Source organism: Spermophilus citellus, assembly GCF_964194105.1.
Source record: "Spermophilus citellus genome assembly, chromosome: 17".
NCBI classification, from domain to species: Eukaryota; Metazoa; Chordata; class Mammalia; order Rodentia; family Sciuridae; genus Spermophilus; species Spermophilus citellus.
Genome location: NC_138199.1, coordinates 76,193,719 through 76,208,516, shown reverse-complemented (window position 1 = coordinate 76,208,516; position 14,798 = coordinate 76,193,719). Strand labels below are relative to the sequence as shown.

At 57.9% G+C, this 14,798-nt stretch overlaps 1 protein-coding gene across 1 annotated transcript; it reads right to left on the bottom strand.

Moving 5' to 3' along the window:
- Positions 1–5,268: 5,268 nt before the first annotated feature.
- On the bottom strand, positions 5,269–14,278 carry ENPP7 (ectonucleotide pyrophosphatase/phosphodiesterase 7; the record flags this gene model as incomplete). Its single annotated transcript, XM_081271796.1, has 7 exons — positions 5,269–5,388; positions 5,926–6,047; positions 6,101–6,181; positions 11,254–11,533; positions 12,066–12,692; positions 13,578–13,723; positions 14,026–14,278. 7 exons carry the CDS (start codon positions 14,276–14,278, stop codon positions 5,269–5,271), a joined length of 1,629 nt encoding a protein of 542 aa, XP_081127922.1.
- Positions 14,279–14,798: the final 520 nt, after the last annotated feature.

Sequence of the window (14,798 nt, the reverse complement as noted above, 5' to 3'; positions counted from 1 at the left end):
CCCTCTGGGGGACCTTCTTGGAAGCAGGGGGCAACCTGCACCAGACACCCCATGTGCTGTGCCTTGGTCCTGGGCGTCCTGGTCTCCAAACTTTGAGGAACACGCTTCTATTAGTTGTAACTGTCTCGGCCTGTGCTGTTTGCTGGGCAGCGGGAGCACACGGAGATGGCGCGCAGAGTACGACTCTTTTCTTTTGGCTTGTTTGCCTTTGTGGTCAGGAAACAGGGCAGTGATGTAATAGCAGAGGCCTTGTCCTCCCTGACTGCAGTGGCCACACGTGCATGCCCACCCCACGTTAGCCAGGAGGAAGCTGCTCACGGAGGGTGTGGTAATCTGCCCATGGTCTCATAACCAACGGCAAAGCTGGGGACGGAGCCCATTAATAACAAAGAAAGAGCAAAGTGGGTGACGATGATTAATGGCTGTCATCCTGGGTGAGCTGTGGCCAGGCCTTTCTGGGAGTCTTACTTTTAAAAGCAGTTGCTAGGTCCAAATCGCATCTCTTTGTTGTTGGAATTTGTGGTCCTCTGGAAAGGATGAGGATCTTTTCCTATGCTGCTTCTCTGGGCATCTGAATGTCTTTATAGAACGGACTCACTCGAGTTTCACAGAAGAGCCAATTTCTTTCGCAAATGACATAGACAGAAGCACAGGGCTGGGGATGTGGCTCAAGCGGTAGCGCGCTCGCCTGGCATGCGTGCGGCCCGGGTTCGATCCTCAGCACCACATACCAACAGAGATGTTGTGTCCGCCGAGAACTAAAAAATAAATATTAAAATTCTCTCTCTCTCTCTCTCTCTCTCTCTCTGTCCCCCTCTCTCTCACTCTCTCTTAAAAAAAAACAAAACAAAACAGAAGCACAAATTCTTAGGAGTACCACAGAAGGGCTGGGGTGAGGCTCAGTGGTAGAGCACTTGCCTAGTGTGCACGAGGCTGCAGGGTGGATCTCCAGTGCCCGTTGGACAGAGGGAAGCCATGAGAAGAAGCCAGTGACCAAGAGCAGTGACCAAGAGCAGTGTTGGAGTTGCAGTCTTTCTGGGCAGGTCCCCTGCAGGGTGTGCAGCCTGGAAGGAGTGGCGGACCTTGGGCAATACCTGGTCTGTCCCCATGTCAGGACCAAATATTTATGCCTACCTGTGACTCCCCTCCAATACTTGTTCAGCTGAAGTTTTTGTTTATGATGCTGGGCCCCCAGAGGGGTTTCCCTTCCTTTTTTTTTGGTACTGGGGATTGAACTTAGGGGCACTCGACCACTGAGGCACATCCTCAGCTCTATTTATATTTTATTTAGAGACAGGGTCTCACTGAGTGGCTTAGTGCCTCACTGTTGCTGAGGCTGGCTTTGGACTCGCGATCCTCCTGTCTCAGCCTCCTGAGTTTTTGGGATTGCAGGTGCGCACCACTGTGCCTGGCTCCAGAGGGGCTTCTTGTGGGTGTATTTGTTCTTAGCCTTGTGAGGTGCTGCACACTGGTAATCCCAGCAACACGGGAGGCTAAGAGAGGAAGGTAAGTTTGAGGCCAGTCTCAGCAACTTAGTGAGACCCTGTCTCAAAAAAAAAAAAAAAAAAAAGAAATAAAATAAATAAGATGGGTGGAGGGTATAGGGGTCTTGGGATAGCAGACCCTGTCCTGCAGTGGGGATTTCATGACCTGAGACATGGTCACTAGCCAGCCTCCCTACTTTTATATGGAGATATATATATATATAATTTCACTAGTGGTAAAATTCACAGGACATAAAATTTACCATTTTAGCTATTTTAAAATGTACAGTGCAGTGGCATGTAATACATCCAGAATATTCTGCTACCATCACCAGGTGTCTGTGCTTAAAGGAAATTAGGCCATTAGCCCCAGGCTTTGGCAGCCACCAATCTGCTTTCTGCCTCTGCCTTCTGTTTGGGGTGAGTGGAGTCTGACGTGTGGCCTTTGGTGTCAGCACTGTGCTCTCCGGGCTCCTCCATGCTGTGCCCTGGCGCAGGGCAGGACCAGTCCTCCTCCCCTCCCGGCTGAGTGGGCCCCCCTGTGGGGGTAGAGCACGTTTATTGATCCAGGCCTCTGTTGACGACAGTGGGTGGCTTCTGCTTTGGGCTGTTGAAAATAGAGTGGCATGAGCGTGCACACACCAGTTTTTGTTTGAGCACTGCTTTTAATTCTTTGGGGTTTCGCTGACTGAGAAGATGGCAAACTGTTTTCCGCAGCAGCTACACCACTGCACGTTCCCCCGAACCTGCGAGAGTTCCCTCACTGCCTCGTCAGTGCTTGCGCTTTTCTTTTTAAACAAGTTACAGGCTGGGGCTGGGGTTGTGGCTCAGTGGTAGAGCGTGCGCCTTGCACCTGTGGGGCACTGGGTTTGATTCTCAGCACCACATAAAAGCAAATAAGGGTATTGGGCCCATCTACAACTAAAAAAATATTTTAAAAAATTATAGGCATCCTAGTGAGCCTGAAGTGGCATCTCATGGTGGTATCCATCTGCCTTTCCCTAGTGACTAGTGACGTCAAGTACCTTTTCCTGGGGTTTCTGACCTTGCTATTACCAACTATGCCATGGTGGACAAACCACTCTCCTCCTCTGGGCCTCTGTTTCTTCATCTGTCCTAGCTGGCCTGGGTAAATGACCTACAAGGCCCCTGAAAGAGTTTTGAAAACACTGAGCCCCTTTGGCACTGTTTAAGGTTGATATGTATTTTTTTTTTTCACCACTAAGGACTCAGAGTATCTAATTTTCTGGGTATTGCCAATTTTGACATTTTAAAAATAAAACCGATCATTACTTTATAGACGCAAAACCCACCCTCTTTTCCTGCTTCCCCTGTCATCGAGCCAGTCACAGTCCTCAGTGAAAAGCCAAAAAGGAACCTACTTTGCACCCCTAGATACACCAAAAATCAGAGTTCCCAGATAATAGGTCTTGGGGACCTCCTGTGAACCTGAGCTCTGTCCTGTGTGATCTTGGCTCTGACCTTTGTTTTACCATCCTGGGTTCTGGTCCAGGGTTAGCAGGATCTGGGAAGGCTGCTGCTGGCCCCTCGGGATGGGTGGTGGGAATTGATATTCTGGGTTCTCATGGTGTTTTCCCTTTGAACACTTGTTGGTTTTTTAAACTATTTTAAACTGCTCATCAGCCCTAAGGTCTGCCTCCTCTACTCTTTGCAAGAAAATGTTCCTTGAGTGTATCTGCCTCAGGCTTTCCTTGGGTAATTCCTTCAAGGGGGTGGGGTAGGGGAAGCAGCAGGGAGAACACATGGGGCCCAGTGAGATGCAGATGGGGTGACAGTGTAACCCACAACACACGGTTCAAGGGCAAGTTCCTGCCCCCTTCCTCTTCACCTCTGGCTCCTTCCATTTCTTCCACTGAACTTGACTAATAGAAACGTTTTATGCTTGGAGAGAATTCACTGACCACCCAGAGTCTCTGCCATAGGAACATGCACATAATTTAAATTTAAAATGCTTTTGTTTCAGTGTTTAGCAAATCTGTTTTGGATAGAGTGACTGATGAAACCAGCATAGATACGTGAAAATTGTGGCAGAAGTTTATTATATATGAAATAAGTTAAATTTTTGCAGGGCTCTACTTCCTAGTGAGAGGGACGGGTGTGTGTGTGTGTGTTTCAAATGGCCCAGGTATCCTTGGATAAGTATTAGTGTCAGAACCAGTTCCATCCCTGTTTTTTCATTTATTGGTGTAGACGATGGCAAACTGGTTTACATAAGTTCACGCACCGTAGTGAATAGTTTTGTTAGAGCTGTGTCACTCTGCTTTTTGAACTCTGGAGATTGAAGCCCAAAGCCATAGAATGATCCTTCACTCAAACCACCACAGAACCCTTGGCCCCTTGTGTTCTCCCCGCTGGGAGCCAGGACTCAGCTTCTTGTTCCCCAGGTGCCCCTTATGCAGCCACGTGGGATGGGGATGTTATGGATGGGGTGTGGGGTGTGCCCCAAAAGCTCACGTGTGAGACAACCAAGGAGGTCTGGAGGAGAAATGATCGGGTCATAGCCTTAATGTGATCATCGGAGTGATCCCTGGTGGGATTGACTAAGTGGAGGCAGGTATGGTGTGGCTGGAGGAAGTGGTTCATTTTGGGGATGGCCATGGGGTAGATATTCTGTATCTGGAGAGTGGAGCCTTCACCTCTGCAGCCTGATCCCCACCTGAGCCGCTTCCCTCCCCCACACTCTTCCACCAGAGTCCTGCCCCACCTCCAGCCCCAGGAATGCAGCTGGCCTTCTGTGGACTAAGACCTCTGAAACTGTGTGCCCCTAAATACACCTTTCCTCCTCTGCATTTGTTCTGGTGGGGTCTTTCAGTCACAGCAGTGAAACAGGGGGTGTCCTCCAGAGGCGCCCGGAGGTCTGTGATTCCCTGGGCCCAGCTCCTCACTGGCGTGTCCAAAGTTTGGGGACACCCTGGGTCTGGGGCCAAGTACTCAATGGCTACACTAGCGTCAGGCTCTTGGGGTAGGGTTCCCCTGGGAGATGGCGAGCAAGAGTGTCAGGGAAGAGTGAGGGACCGGGACTCTGAGGTGGTGGCGCTGAACTCCTGTCGCTAATAAGGGCTAGGGCCCACTGCTGCGGCTGAGACCACGGGTCCCTGGGGTGACCCAGGCAGTACACAAGGCAAAGGAGTCACAGAGGTCAGGGGCAGCTCCTGTCTGATGGCTTGTGATTTTGCTTTGGAGTCCCCTGCGCCAGCCAACCCCCAGGGGCATGTTCCAAGCGCACTGCTCAGGCGTGGGGTCCGTGTGTGTGAGAGAGAGAGATACGGTGTGTGGGCTGGGATGCAGTGCATGCGGTGTCAGTGTGTATGCGGGTGTGCACCGTGTGTGCTGTGTCGTCTGCCTGCATGTGTGCGGCGTGTTTGTGTTACACCGTGTGCCTGTGGTGGGCGTGGAGGGACAGGCCGGTGTGCGTTAGAGGGGATGGTGCCCGCGGCTCTTCGTCTGCACCCAGCTCCGGGCTCTGCCGACTGCGGCGACGGTTGCAGCCTGCAGCGCGGGAACGCAGCGCCGCGGACCGAGCCGAGCGCGGCGGGTAACCATGGCAACAGATGCTCCTGCCACCCCGCGCAGCAGGGGCCGCTGCGCACCGCAGTCGGTGGGCGTGGGGGAGGGGAGGCCGCGCGCCCCCAGACTCCGGCGGCGAGCCCTGCTGCCCTGGGCTCGAAGCTTCCCCGACGTCGACACCCTCTGGGTGCACCCCGGGAGCGTTCGCACGCCCGTCCTCCTCATTCCCGGCTGCTTGCCTGGGGACCAGGGAACCTCACTCGGGCTCTGAGTGGCCTGGGGTCCCCTTCGCAATGCGCTCACCGCTGTTAGGCGGGAAGCCGCAGGCGTGGCGGTCGGCTGCCCATCCCCAGTGCTGGCCGCACAGCTGCCCGTTCTGAGGGTGGGGAGGCTGCCGCCTTAGGGCCCTGGGCGGCATCTCAAGCAGAGCTGTCCTGTTGTGTGAATATACAGATGTCCCTTCTCCCCAGCCCCCGAAGACCCGAGGGACCCCAAGTTGACAGGGTGGGGAAACTAGGTTGGTATCAGCAATAGCACCTCGGGGGAGAGGGCTGGCCAGGTCCCACCGGAATGGACTGTGCCCCTTCCCACGGCCACCCAGAGCCGCCTGGTGAGGCCCCTTGGTAGCCTGCCTCACCCCAGGAGGTCGGGCGAGGTTCTCACTCCTCCGTCCATGACCTTTATCAAGTGAGGGATTCTAGAGCGTGGTGCCCAGCGGCGGCGGCGGCAGGACTGGAGACCAGTCAGCAGTGGACACTCCGGGCCCCCCGACCCGCGGATTCAGAGGGGTGTGCGCCCCAACCCCGCGTCTGACAGAACAGGAGGCTGAGAGGGGAGGCTCGCTGCTGTTGGCAGCGTTTGGGCGAAGCACAGGGCCACAGTGCCCCTTCCTTCACGGGGTCCCAAGGGAGACCTGGCCCTGGAAGTCCTCGTTCTCTAAACTACCAGTTCGCTTGGGGCTCCATCTAAGACCGGAGCCGACTCTCAGCGGTCCTCGACCCCCTCCCCGGGCTGGATCCAGCAGCTCTGCGGGCGCTGCAGAGGCCGGAGGAGCGGAGGAAAAGACGGATCCCTGTTCCTCTCCGTACGTCCGAAGCGGCTGGAGGAAGCTCGGGCGGGCGCTGAGGAGCGCACGAGCGCCGCCTCCTGGTGACAGCGCCAGAGCCGCTCTAAAGGGGCGGGGCCACCTGACAAAGGGGGCTTTCTGTGTTCCTGCTGGGGCACCCTGCCACAAACCAGCCCGCGTTACTGCCAGCCCCTGGACTAGTAGATGATGCCGGACGGTCACTGTGTTTCAGCTCTGGGTTTCCTTGGACTCTGCTTCATGTGGGATGATAGTGGGTGGACACGTGGCACATCTCTGTCCACAGAGAGGCCCGCACTGCCCTCCAGAAACTTCCTGGCTGGCCAACTAAATGAACTCATCCTTTGTTACTTAATTTTATTTTTATTTATCTTTTATTTTGATGTCAAATTCTATACAGAACTGGTGAATTTTATTGTGTTCTTCAAGAATATCTTCTTCACGTTTTAAAATTGCTGCAGGTTACTTCATTCTAAAGGGAACATATTAAAACAGCAACAACAATAACAAAAGCCAGAAAATCAGTAGCAGTAACCCGAATTGAAGGTGATCTTTAAAATCAAATACATGACAAATAAAGCCAGGTGACATTTCATTCTGGCCCCACTGCTCTGAGCTTGGCCTCTGTCCTCACCACACAGGAGGGTCATGAAAGCCGTGGGCGGATCACCTGCTGGAACCTTTCTGCTGGAGAATCAACAGGGTGAATTTGAAAGGGGAAGGGACTTTCTCACTCTTAGATACAAAAGCATTTGTCAGTCTGTCTTTTCAGAATGCTTGGGCCAGAGCAGTTTGTGAGGACTAACTCATTTTGTCACAGGGACCACCCTGTGAGACAGTGCTGCCATGGTTCCCGAGTTAACAGATGAGGCACCGAGACCAGAGAGACAGGCAACTTGCCCAGGGCCATGGAGCTGGTGAGCTTTGGAGCTGGTGGGAACTGAACTTGAACCCCGGACACGCTGCTTGGAGTGTGCCTCCACACACATTGCACATACAGGGCCGCAGAGATGGGAAAACCAGCCCCCGCGGGCATCTAGTCTGTGTCCTGACCTGGGAGGCTTGTCTTATGGACAGTGGGACAGACAGAGGGTTTTCCTCCATCGAGTCTCCACGTACCTGCTGGCCCAGACCCTAGAAAGAAGACTCCAGGGGCAGGGCTGTGGCTCAGTGGTAGAGTGCTGGCCTGGCACGCATGAGACATGGGTTCCATCCCCAGCACCACATAAAAAACAAACAAAACAAAACCTAAATAAACAAAATAAAGGTATTGTGTCCATCTACAATTAAAAATATTAAAAAAAAAAAGAAAGAAAAGGAAAAAGAGAGCAGACTCAGGGGCTGAGCCAGTGTGGCAACCTTGAGTGTGAGTCCGGTGGGTTTCTGGGGTTGGTGGTGCCTTGCCTGCCCTTGTGAGTGTGCGCCCCTTCTTGGCTGTGAATGTGGACTCTCATGCTCTCCTCACCAGGTGGACAGGCTCAGGAAGGCCAAGACTGGAGCCGGGTCCATCCAGGCAGAGCCCCAGTCCAGCCAGAGCTGGTGGGGGTGGGAGGCTGGCCTGGGCAGGGCCTGGGTGTGGCTGCAGGCAGAGAGGATGCTGTCCCTGGGAGGGCAGCCCGTGCTGGATAACTCCTGGATGTGGGGTCCGAGGCCCACAAGCCAAAGTGCAGAGCTTTCAGGCCTAGGCAGGACCCAGCTCTAGGCAGCTGGTCAGGCAGCTTGGAGTGCAGGCTGGGATGGATCCTGGAGACTGTGGCTGAAGCCAAAGGTCCAAGCCTGAGGCCTGGGAGGAGCTCATAGGTGGAGGTAGGCTAATCTGGACAAATGCACACTTGCAAAAATGTGTATGGCCTTGCCACAGGAGAGTTACTCTTGAGAGGGACAAACTTGCTTGGCAAAGTCAGCTGTCTGCAGAGGGCTGTGATCATCCCCTGGCTGTCCTCTACTGGGCACCTGCCTGGGCATGTGTGTGCCCTGTGCTGCCTTCTGCAGATGAGAGCCTCATCCTTGGGTAGCACAGGGAGGTGGGCATGCTGTAGAGTCCCAAGTTTCAGGTGAGGAAATTGGGGATGGGAGAGGTATGGGCTGTGCCCAGTGCCACAGCTCCTGGGGGATCAGGACTGGAACACATTTGTCCTCCTCCAAAGCCTGGTTTCTAAAACACACTTTTGAATGCATAGCACTCAAGGGGTTTCATGTGCAAAATGTGCAGGAGAAAGTCCTCCGCTGCTGGCCCTGTACCGGAGCAAATCAACATGACCTTATTTGCTGTTTCCACCTTGTGTGTTCTTGCTGAGCGCCAGGGCTTGCAGACAACACTGCTTCCCTGTCAGGTCACAAAGAGCCGCCTCATTCCGCTTCCTTCCCAGCGAAAGCCCACCCTTGCTCCAGGAACGGCTGGCTGTCCAGCGGGGGGCCGTCCTCAACAAGAGTGAATTGCTTCTCCTGTTTGCCAATGTCCTAGGGAGTTAGCAGTTTATTACATACGGGGCCAGTTCCTGGGCTGCACGGAAACCAGCCGCCCTTGGGGACAAAGTGCCCTCATGTTGGTGACTGTGACCTGCCAACCTGGATGGGACTGTGATAGGATGGGTCCCTTTATCCCGGGGTTCTTTGTGCTGGGCAGTGCCCTCCCGGGTGATGGCAGTGGAGGCTCAGGGCTCCAGGCTGGAACTGGTGGCCAGGGTTCCAGGGGCAGTGTCAGCATGTTCTTCCCGGCCGCAGCTCCGTCCCTGCAGGGCTCCTGTGCGCCCCCGTGTGGCCACAGATGGCAGCGCCTCTTCTGGGACTGGGAGGACCAGGGCACTTCCCCGGGCCTGGTTCTGGAGCTTGCTGACCCCAGGAGAGAGGAGAGTGCTCTCGCTCTACCCCTGCCAATCTTTGGCCAGCTCCTCTGTGTGGGCCTGGGGCACTCTCAAGCCACAGCCGGGGGGCTGTGTGGGACATTCCTTTCGACTGTGACACATACTCCAGGCATGGCTTTGGAGAAGGAAACTGTCCACAAGACAAGACCGTGGCCTGAGCTCCAAACTGGGCTCACCAGCTGGGCTGGAGGCCCTGAGCCACGGAGCAGGAAGCCAGCTCTCAGCCACGCTGCCGCAGACGTGGCTCCCGAGGCTGGCTCTGGGTGCTGCTCCCAGCACTGCGTCAGGGACCTCATGCTGCCAGCTTCAGGTCCATCAGGGAGAGAATCTGCACCACAGGACGGGCGGAGGGGGGGACGCTACAAGCCAGGGTTTTTGTTCTGGAGAGTGGGCTTGCTAGCACACCAACGTCTCCTCGGGGATGCGCTTGGAGATCCTTGGCCTTTCTGCCCCTTGCTTGTGAAGTACTCATGTCTGCTGGCCCCCGTGGTTCTTGGGGAGAACAAAGGGTTGCGAGTTTCTGCAGACATGCTGTAGGGACGCCACGGTGCCCTCCCTGTGCCGGCAGGCTTGCTTCTAGGACCTGAACCTCAGACGCACAGAGGGGCCCATATTGTAGCCAACAGGACTCAGGACCAGTTTTCAGGGATTGAAAACTGTTCAGACACAGCTCTGTCCCTTTGCATGGGTCAGCCACAGCGTCTGGGCTCTGACATCCTCATCTGTATGAGGGGCTGGGTGGAAGGGTCTCCAGGGTCTCTTCCAGCTCTGACATTCAGGCAAGTGTCCCCAGCCACCCACCAGCTGCCCACATCCCACCATGAACATCTCCAGATCCCTCCTGGAAATTCCACCCTGTGGCCACGGGCTGCACCCTCTCAGTGGGCCACTCCCTCCTCTGTCTGCGTTCTGGGGCCAGGGGCTCCTCTCTGGTCCCATGGCCTGAAGCCCTATCATCTTGTAGACAAGCCGGTGTTCACACCGCAGCCAAACCGCGCTGGGCACCCAGCTCCAGTGCAGGCTCTGCAGCTGCCTTACCAACACAGAACCCGGGTGTCCTGGCGCCGGCCCCTCCCCAGCATTTTCCCATCTCCAGTGGCTCCACCTGCCCCAGGACCGGAACGTCACCACCCGCATTTGATCTTCATCCCTCACGCATTCTATCTCCAAGAGCCTGAAAACCTTCCGTCCCAGTCTGTCCTCTTGTATCATCTCCACCCTGCCACCAGGATGCCCTGCTGGGACCCCAGCGGTGCCCTCCTAACTGTCCCCAGCTGCTCCCATTCCTGTGTTCCTGCCCCCGAGGTCGGAGCATCCACTCGAACAGCTTCATGGTACCACGCCCGGGTGACCTGGCCGGGGCTCAGACACTCGGCTCTTCCTTTCTTAGGGAAGCGTTTCTACTGCTCCTGGCTCTTCCTGGCCACCCTCCAGCTTAAAACGTCACCCCCACTGCCTGGGGTCAGTCCTGTCCCCCGCCCCGTCACCATGAGCTGCCTGAGTACGGTTCCCCCTCCGGCCCCTGCCGCAAACTTCAGACTTCAGAGTGTGTGGCTTTATTCTGCCTGACCAAGGGCCGCGACTGCACGGAACAGAGGCCCCGGGGTGGCCTGTCACTGGCACATGGGGATGTCCTTGAGCGGGCTGGCTGCTGGGGCGTTCTGGGAACCTGGCCTGGCAGCTCCTCTCCAGACAGAGCTCACTCTGCTTTCTTCCGAGTCGTGGATCTTGTTTGAGGGGCCCAGGGCCTGGGGCAGGCGGAGGGGACGGCCGCTCTGGGAAGGACCAGGAGGTCAGCTTCTGAGGGAGGGTGGGGCTGCCTGGGCTCCTGGCCGTCTGCTCTGTGATGTCCTCCAGCCTGAAGCCAGCAGCTGAAGGGCCTCTCAGGGTCCCACGGAGTCTCCCCTCTTGGTGCAGGCTAGTGGTCACCAGCTGGGCAGGGTCAGAGCCCTGGGCCGGCTGCCTAGGTGCACGGAGGGGTGAGGGTGGGGAGCAGGGAGCCTGGCCGCATCCTCCCTCTTCCTTCCAGCCTCCGGCCTTGCGTGGTGGGGTGTTACGTGACCTTGGCCAGAAGAGTCAGGGTGCCCAGCAGTGCCGACGTCAATGGAGGCCACCCCTTTGGCAGGAAAGCAGACCCCGAGGGCAGTTCTGGGAGAGAGGACGGATCACATTTCAGCCCAGGTCCTCCACCGAGGACCAGGGGCTTCCAGCTGTCCCCAAGAGCCCCCAAACTTCCTCCCTCACCACTCCCAGGGGTGTGTCGGGTGGCCAGGTCAAAGGGTGTGCCGCCTACCTGTGTGCCCCGGCCAGCCTGGGTCTGTGGACGGGGCGGGGGAGGGTGGCCCTCCCTCGCTCAAGCGCAGCATGGGCTTCAGGGTGTCGGGGTCCCCGTCGTTGGGTTCGGGCACGATGCCCAGTAGCTGGCACATGAGCTCGTACACGTGCACACTTTCAAAGGGCGCCACCTCCAGGCCCTCCTTGAAGCTGGGGCCCACGGCCCGGAAGATGGTCTTCATGTCCAGGTCCTGGTTGTCGAAGCCATGCTCCCCGTTGTTGAACTGGACGTTCATTCTCTGCAGGGAGGGGTGGGGTGTCCAGTCCTTGCTGGGAGCCCCAGCACCAGGGAGCCCTCTTGCCCTCTCAGCATCCCCTGGGGGTCGGCGTCCAGGTGGGCAGATGGCCTTGGGAGGGGTGCCAACTTGGGGATGGAGGGATTCTGGGACTCGGCTCCTCTGAATTCTGAGACCCTGAAGATCGGCCAGAGACATGGCCTTGGCCTGGAGCCGGGGAGGTAACTGGAAGGGGCTGGGCTTCTAGCGTGGGGCTGGGCTGGGCCTCCTTCAAGGGAGTTGGGGATGTGTGCTCAGCGGCCACCTCCCCTGGGACTGCCTCTCCCTGCTCCACTCTCTGCTCCCCTTCAGGTGCCCTTGGCTCTGTGCCCGTTCTCCCCCGTGGCTGGGCTTCCCACGCACAGGTGCACCTGCACTCCTGTTCCTAGTGCACACTGAAGGGTGTGTGCCCACCCCGGGGACTAGCTAGAGACGGGGCTCTCCTGGGCCTCGGGGAGTCGCCCGCCGGTGAGTGGTGCACCCAGCAGGAGCTCACCCCGTGGATGACGTAGCCGGGGTCGCTGTACATGACCAGCGGGGCGATCCTGGGGTGGTTGGCGTAGTGGAAGGATCTGGGGAACTGCTCCTTTTTGTAGACGTGCAGCCGGGGGTGGGCGCCCTTCAGCAGGCCGTACACCTTCTCCAGCCTCCCCTCCTTGGGGATCAGCATGCCGTTCGGCCCGTAGTCCAGGAGCTCGAACTCGATGTCCCGGAAGGTGAAGTTGGGGAACTTGTGGAACTCCACCAGGTCGCTGGCTGTCTTGTTGACGGTCGTCATGCCGTGGTCAGACGTGACGATCAGGTCGAGGCTGCTGGTGAGGTTGTTGCGCTGGATGCTGTCCCGGAGGTAGCCCACGGTCCTGTCCACCTGCCTCACCATCTCTTTCCTCTGCGGGGACTCTGGGCCGTACCTGTGGCCTGTGGAGTCCGGCTCCCCGAAGTAGAGAGTGACCAGAGCCAGGTCCTCCTCTGTGAACCACCGCATCACCGTGTCGATGTTGGCCCTCCACTCCTTCTCGTCTTTGTAGTTGTGTAGGATGCCCTCCTTCCGACTCAGCGTCACGGCGGTCCCTTGGTAGGTGACGTTCCCACCGGGGTAGAAGAAGGAGCCGGTCTTCAAGCCCTGCCGGGGCAAGGCAAGGTGGCACTGAGCCCAGAGCCCTGCTCGTCCTGTGCCCGCGCCCACGTTGGCCGGCTCACTCGCCCCTGTCCTGCCCGTGTTCCTCAGGCTTTTTATTTTCTGAAGTAGCGCTTATTATTCAGTCTGTTATGTCTGTCGTTCATATGGTCCTGGGTCCCTGCATCAAGCCTGACCTGCCCAGAGCCCTCTCGGTCCCTGAAGCTCAGCCTCCCCAATGGGTGCAGGCAGGTGTCTGTCCATCTGTCTGTCTTGTGCCGTCCCCTGCCCTCCAGACTTCAATCTAGTCATTCATCTTTCCATAAATTGTTGCCACTTCATTTCCAGATCTGTCTGCCTCCTGCCCTGGCCAGCAGGCCCACCTGCCAGCTCACTGCCCCAAGCCATGAGATGCCAGGTCCTCGCTCTGACACTCTGCTCTCGAGCTGCTGGAGGGGGCCCGAGCCCTGCGTGGACAGGCAGGAGGTGACTTAGGTGCGTGGAAGCACTGGCCGTCAGGCGGGCTGGGCTCAGAAGTTTCCTCTGGGCTCACCTGGAAAACCTCCCCTTGAACTTGTTGCCTGGAGCGGCACCTGGGCGCTGTGTGAGGCGGGATTCCTGGCTCCACACCGCCACCACCCACCATTCCACCCGTGACCCTGCAGAACTCGGCTGTCCAGCCCGCGAGGGCCATGGGTGCCACGCAGATCAACCAGGTCGCTACATGCTTCCTTGTGGTCAGTCCTGCCCTGGGGCCACCAGGGAACCAGCTACTCAGCGCTCACCAGAGCCGGACTCCCGGCAGGCCACGGGCTGGGCTCTCCCACTCTCACAGCCTTGCCGGCCAGGTCCCCGTCCCCTCTGGCGTCTGTGCGGGCAGGGCCACATTACCTGCCTCTGGGCTGTGATCCAGATGGGCACACTGCCATTGTCCCACCAGCTCTGGATGCCGAGGGTGGCGTGGTAAGGCAGCTTCACCTTGGTGGTGAAGTTGTAGAACATGTTGTGGACAACCCCATGGTTCTCGATGTATTTGCCTGAGGGAGGAGGAGGCGGCAGGGCGCGGAGGTGAGCCCGGGAGAGAGCCTGGCGCATCCTGCACTCACCTCCCCTGAGCCCTGCTGCTGGCCACTCAGATGGGATGGGGTCTCTGCTTAGCAAGCTCCCCGGGAGCTTTATTTGCCCTTGGTCAGTTGCCACCAATGGGGAGGATCATGTGGGGACCCTTCTGCAGCAAGTTTCTCACTTTGGTGTGTGTGGTGCCTGGGCAGGGCTGTGCCCGCTCACCTGGTGTCTCAGGCCCTGCCTGCCCCCAGGCCTGGCCAAGGTTAGCACTCACCAGTGACCAGCGTGAAGTGGCAGGGGCTGGTCTGGGTGACGAAAGCCGGGGTCATGTAGCGAGCTTTCACCCCGTCCCGAGCCATGGCGTCCAGGTTGGGGGTCTCCACGTCCAGGTCGTAGTTCCAGCGGAAGCCATCGAAGGACACGAGTAGCAGCTTGTTCTGGCGGTCCTGCCTTCGGACGGGCACCCCAGCCCCTGGAGCCAGGAGGGTGGCCAGAGCCCCAGCGAGGAGGGTGGCTGAGGCTCTCATGACGGCTCTCCGTAGGGACAGGTGCAGGGTGTCTCAGGCCCAGGAGGGCAAAGTCCCGGGGTCAGCTGGGCCGTCTTATCTCAGGCTTCTTCAGAGATGGGCGGGCGCACAGACCTGGACGCAGGAACGCTCCGGGCCCCGAGTGGACGCCTCTCAGTGTGGGCTGCTGGGCACCTGAGCATCCCCCTCCTCCCAACAGGGCCCTGGGTCCTTGCTGCTCCCTCCCTGTGCCCCAGGGTGGGTGGGGTCCTACACAGACCCCAGCCCTCAGCAACTCCTGGCTTACTCTGACCCAGAGGACACGGGGGCGGGATGGACTCCCTCTCCAGCCAACAGTTTACCTGGCGAGAGCCTGTGGGTGGGCTTCCTGGGCCTGGGCCAGGACCCAGCCCAAGGCCTGCCTCATCCCTAGGGACCTCCAGCCTGGCCCCTTCTCCTGTCCTCTTTGTCCACATGGTGGTGGCCTGGGCCGGGCGGTGGCTGTGGGAGCGGGGATGTGGCTGGACTGGAGGTGGATTCT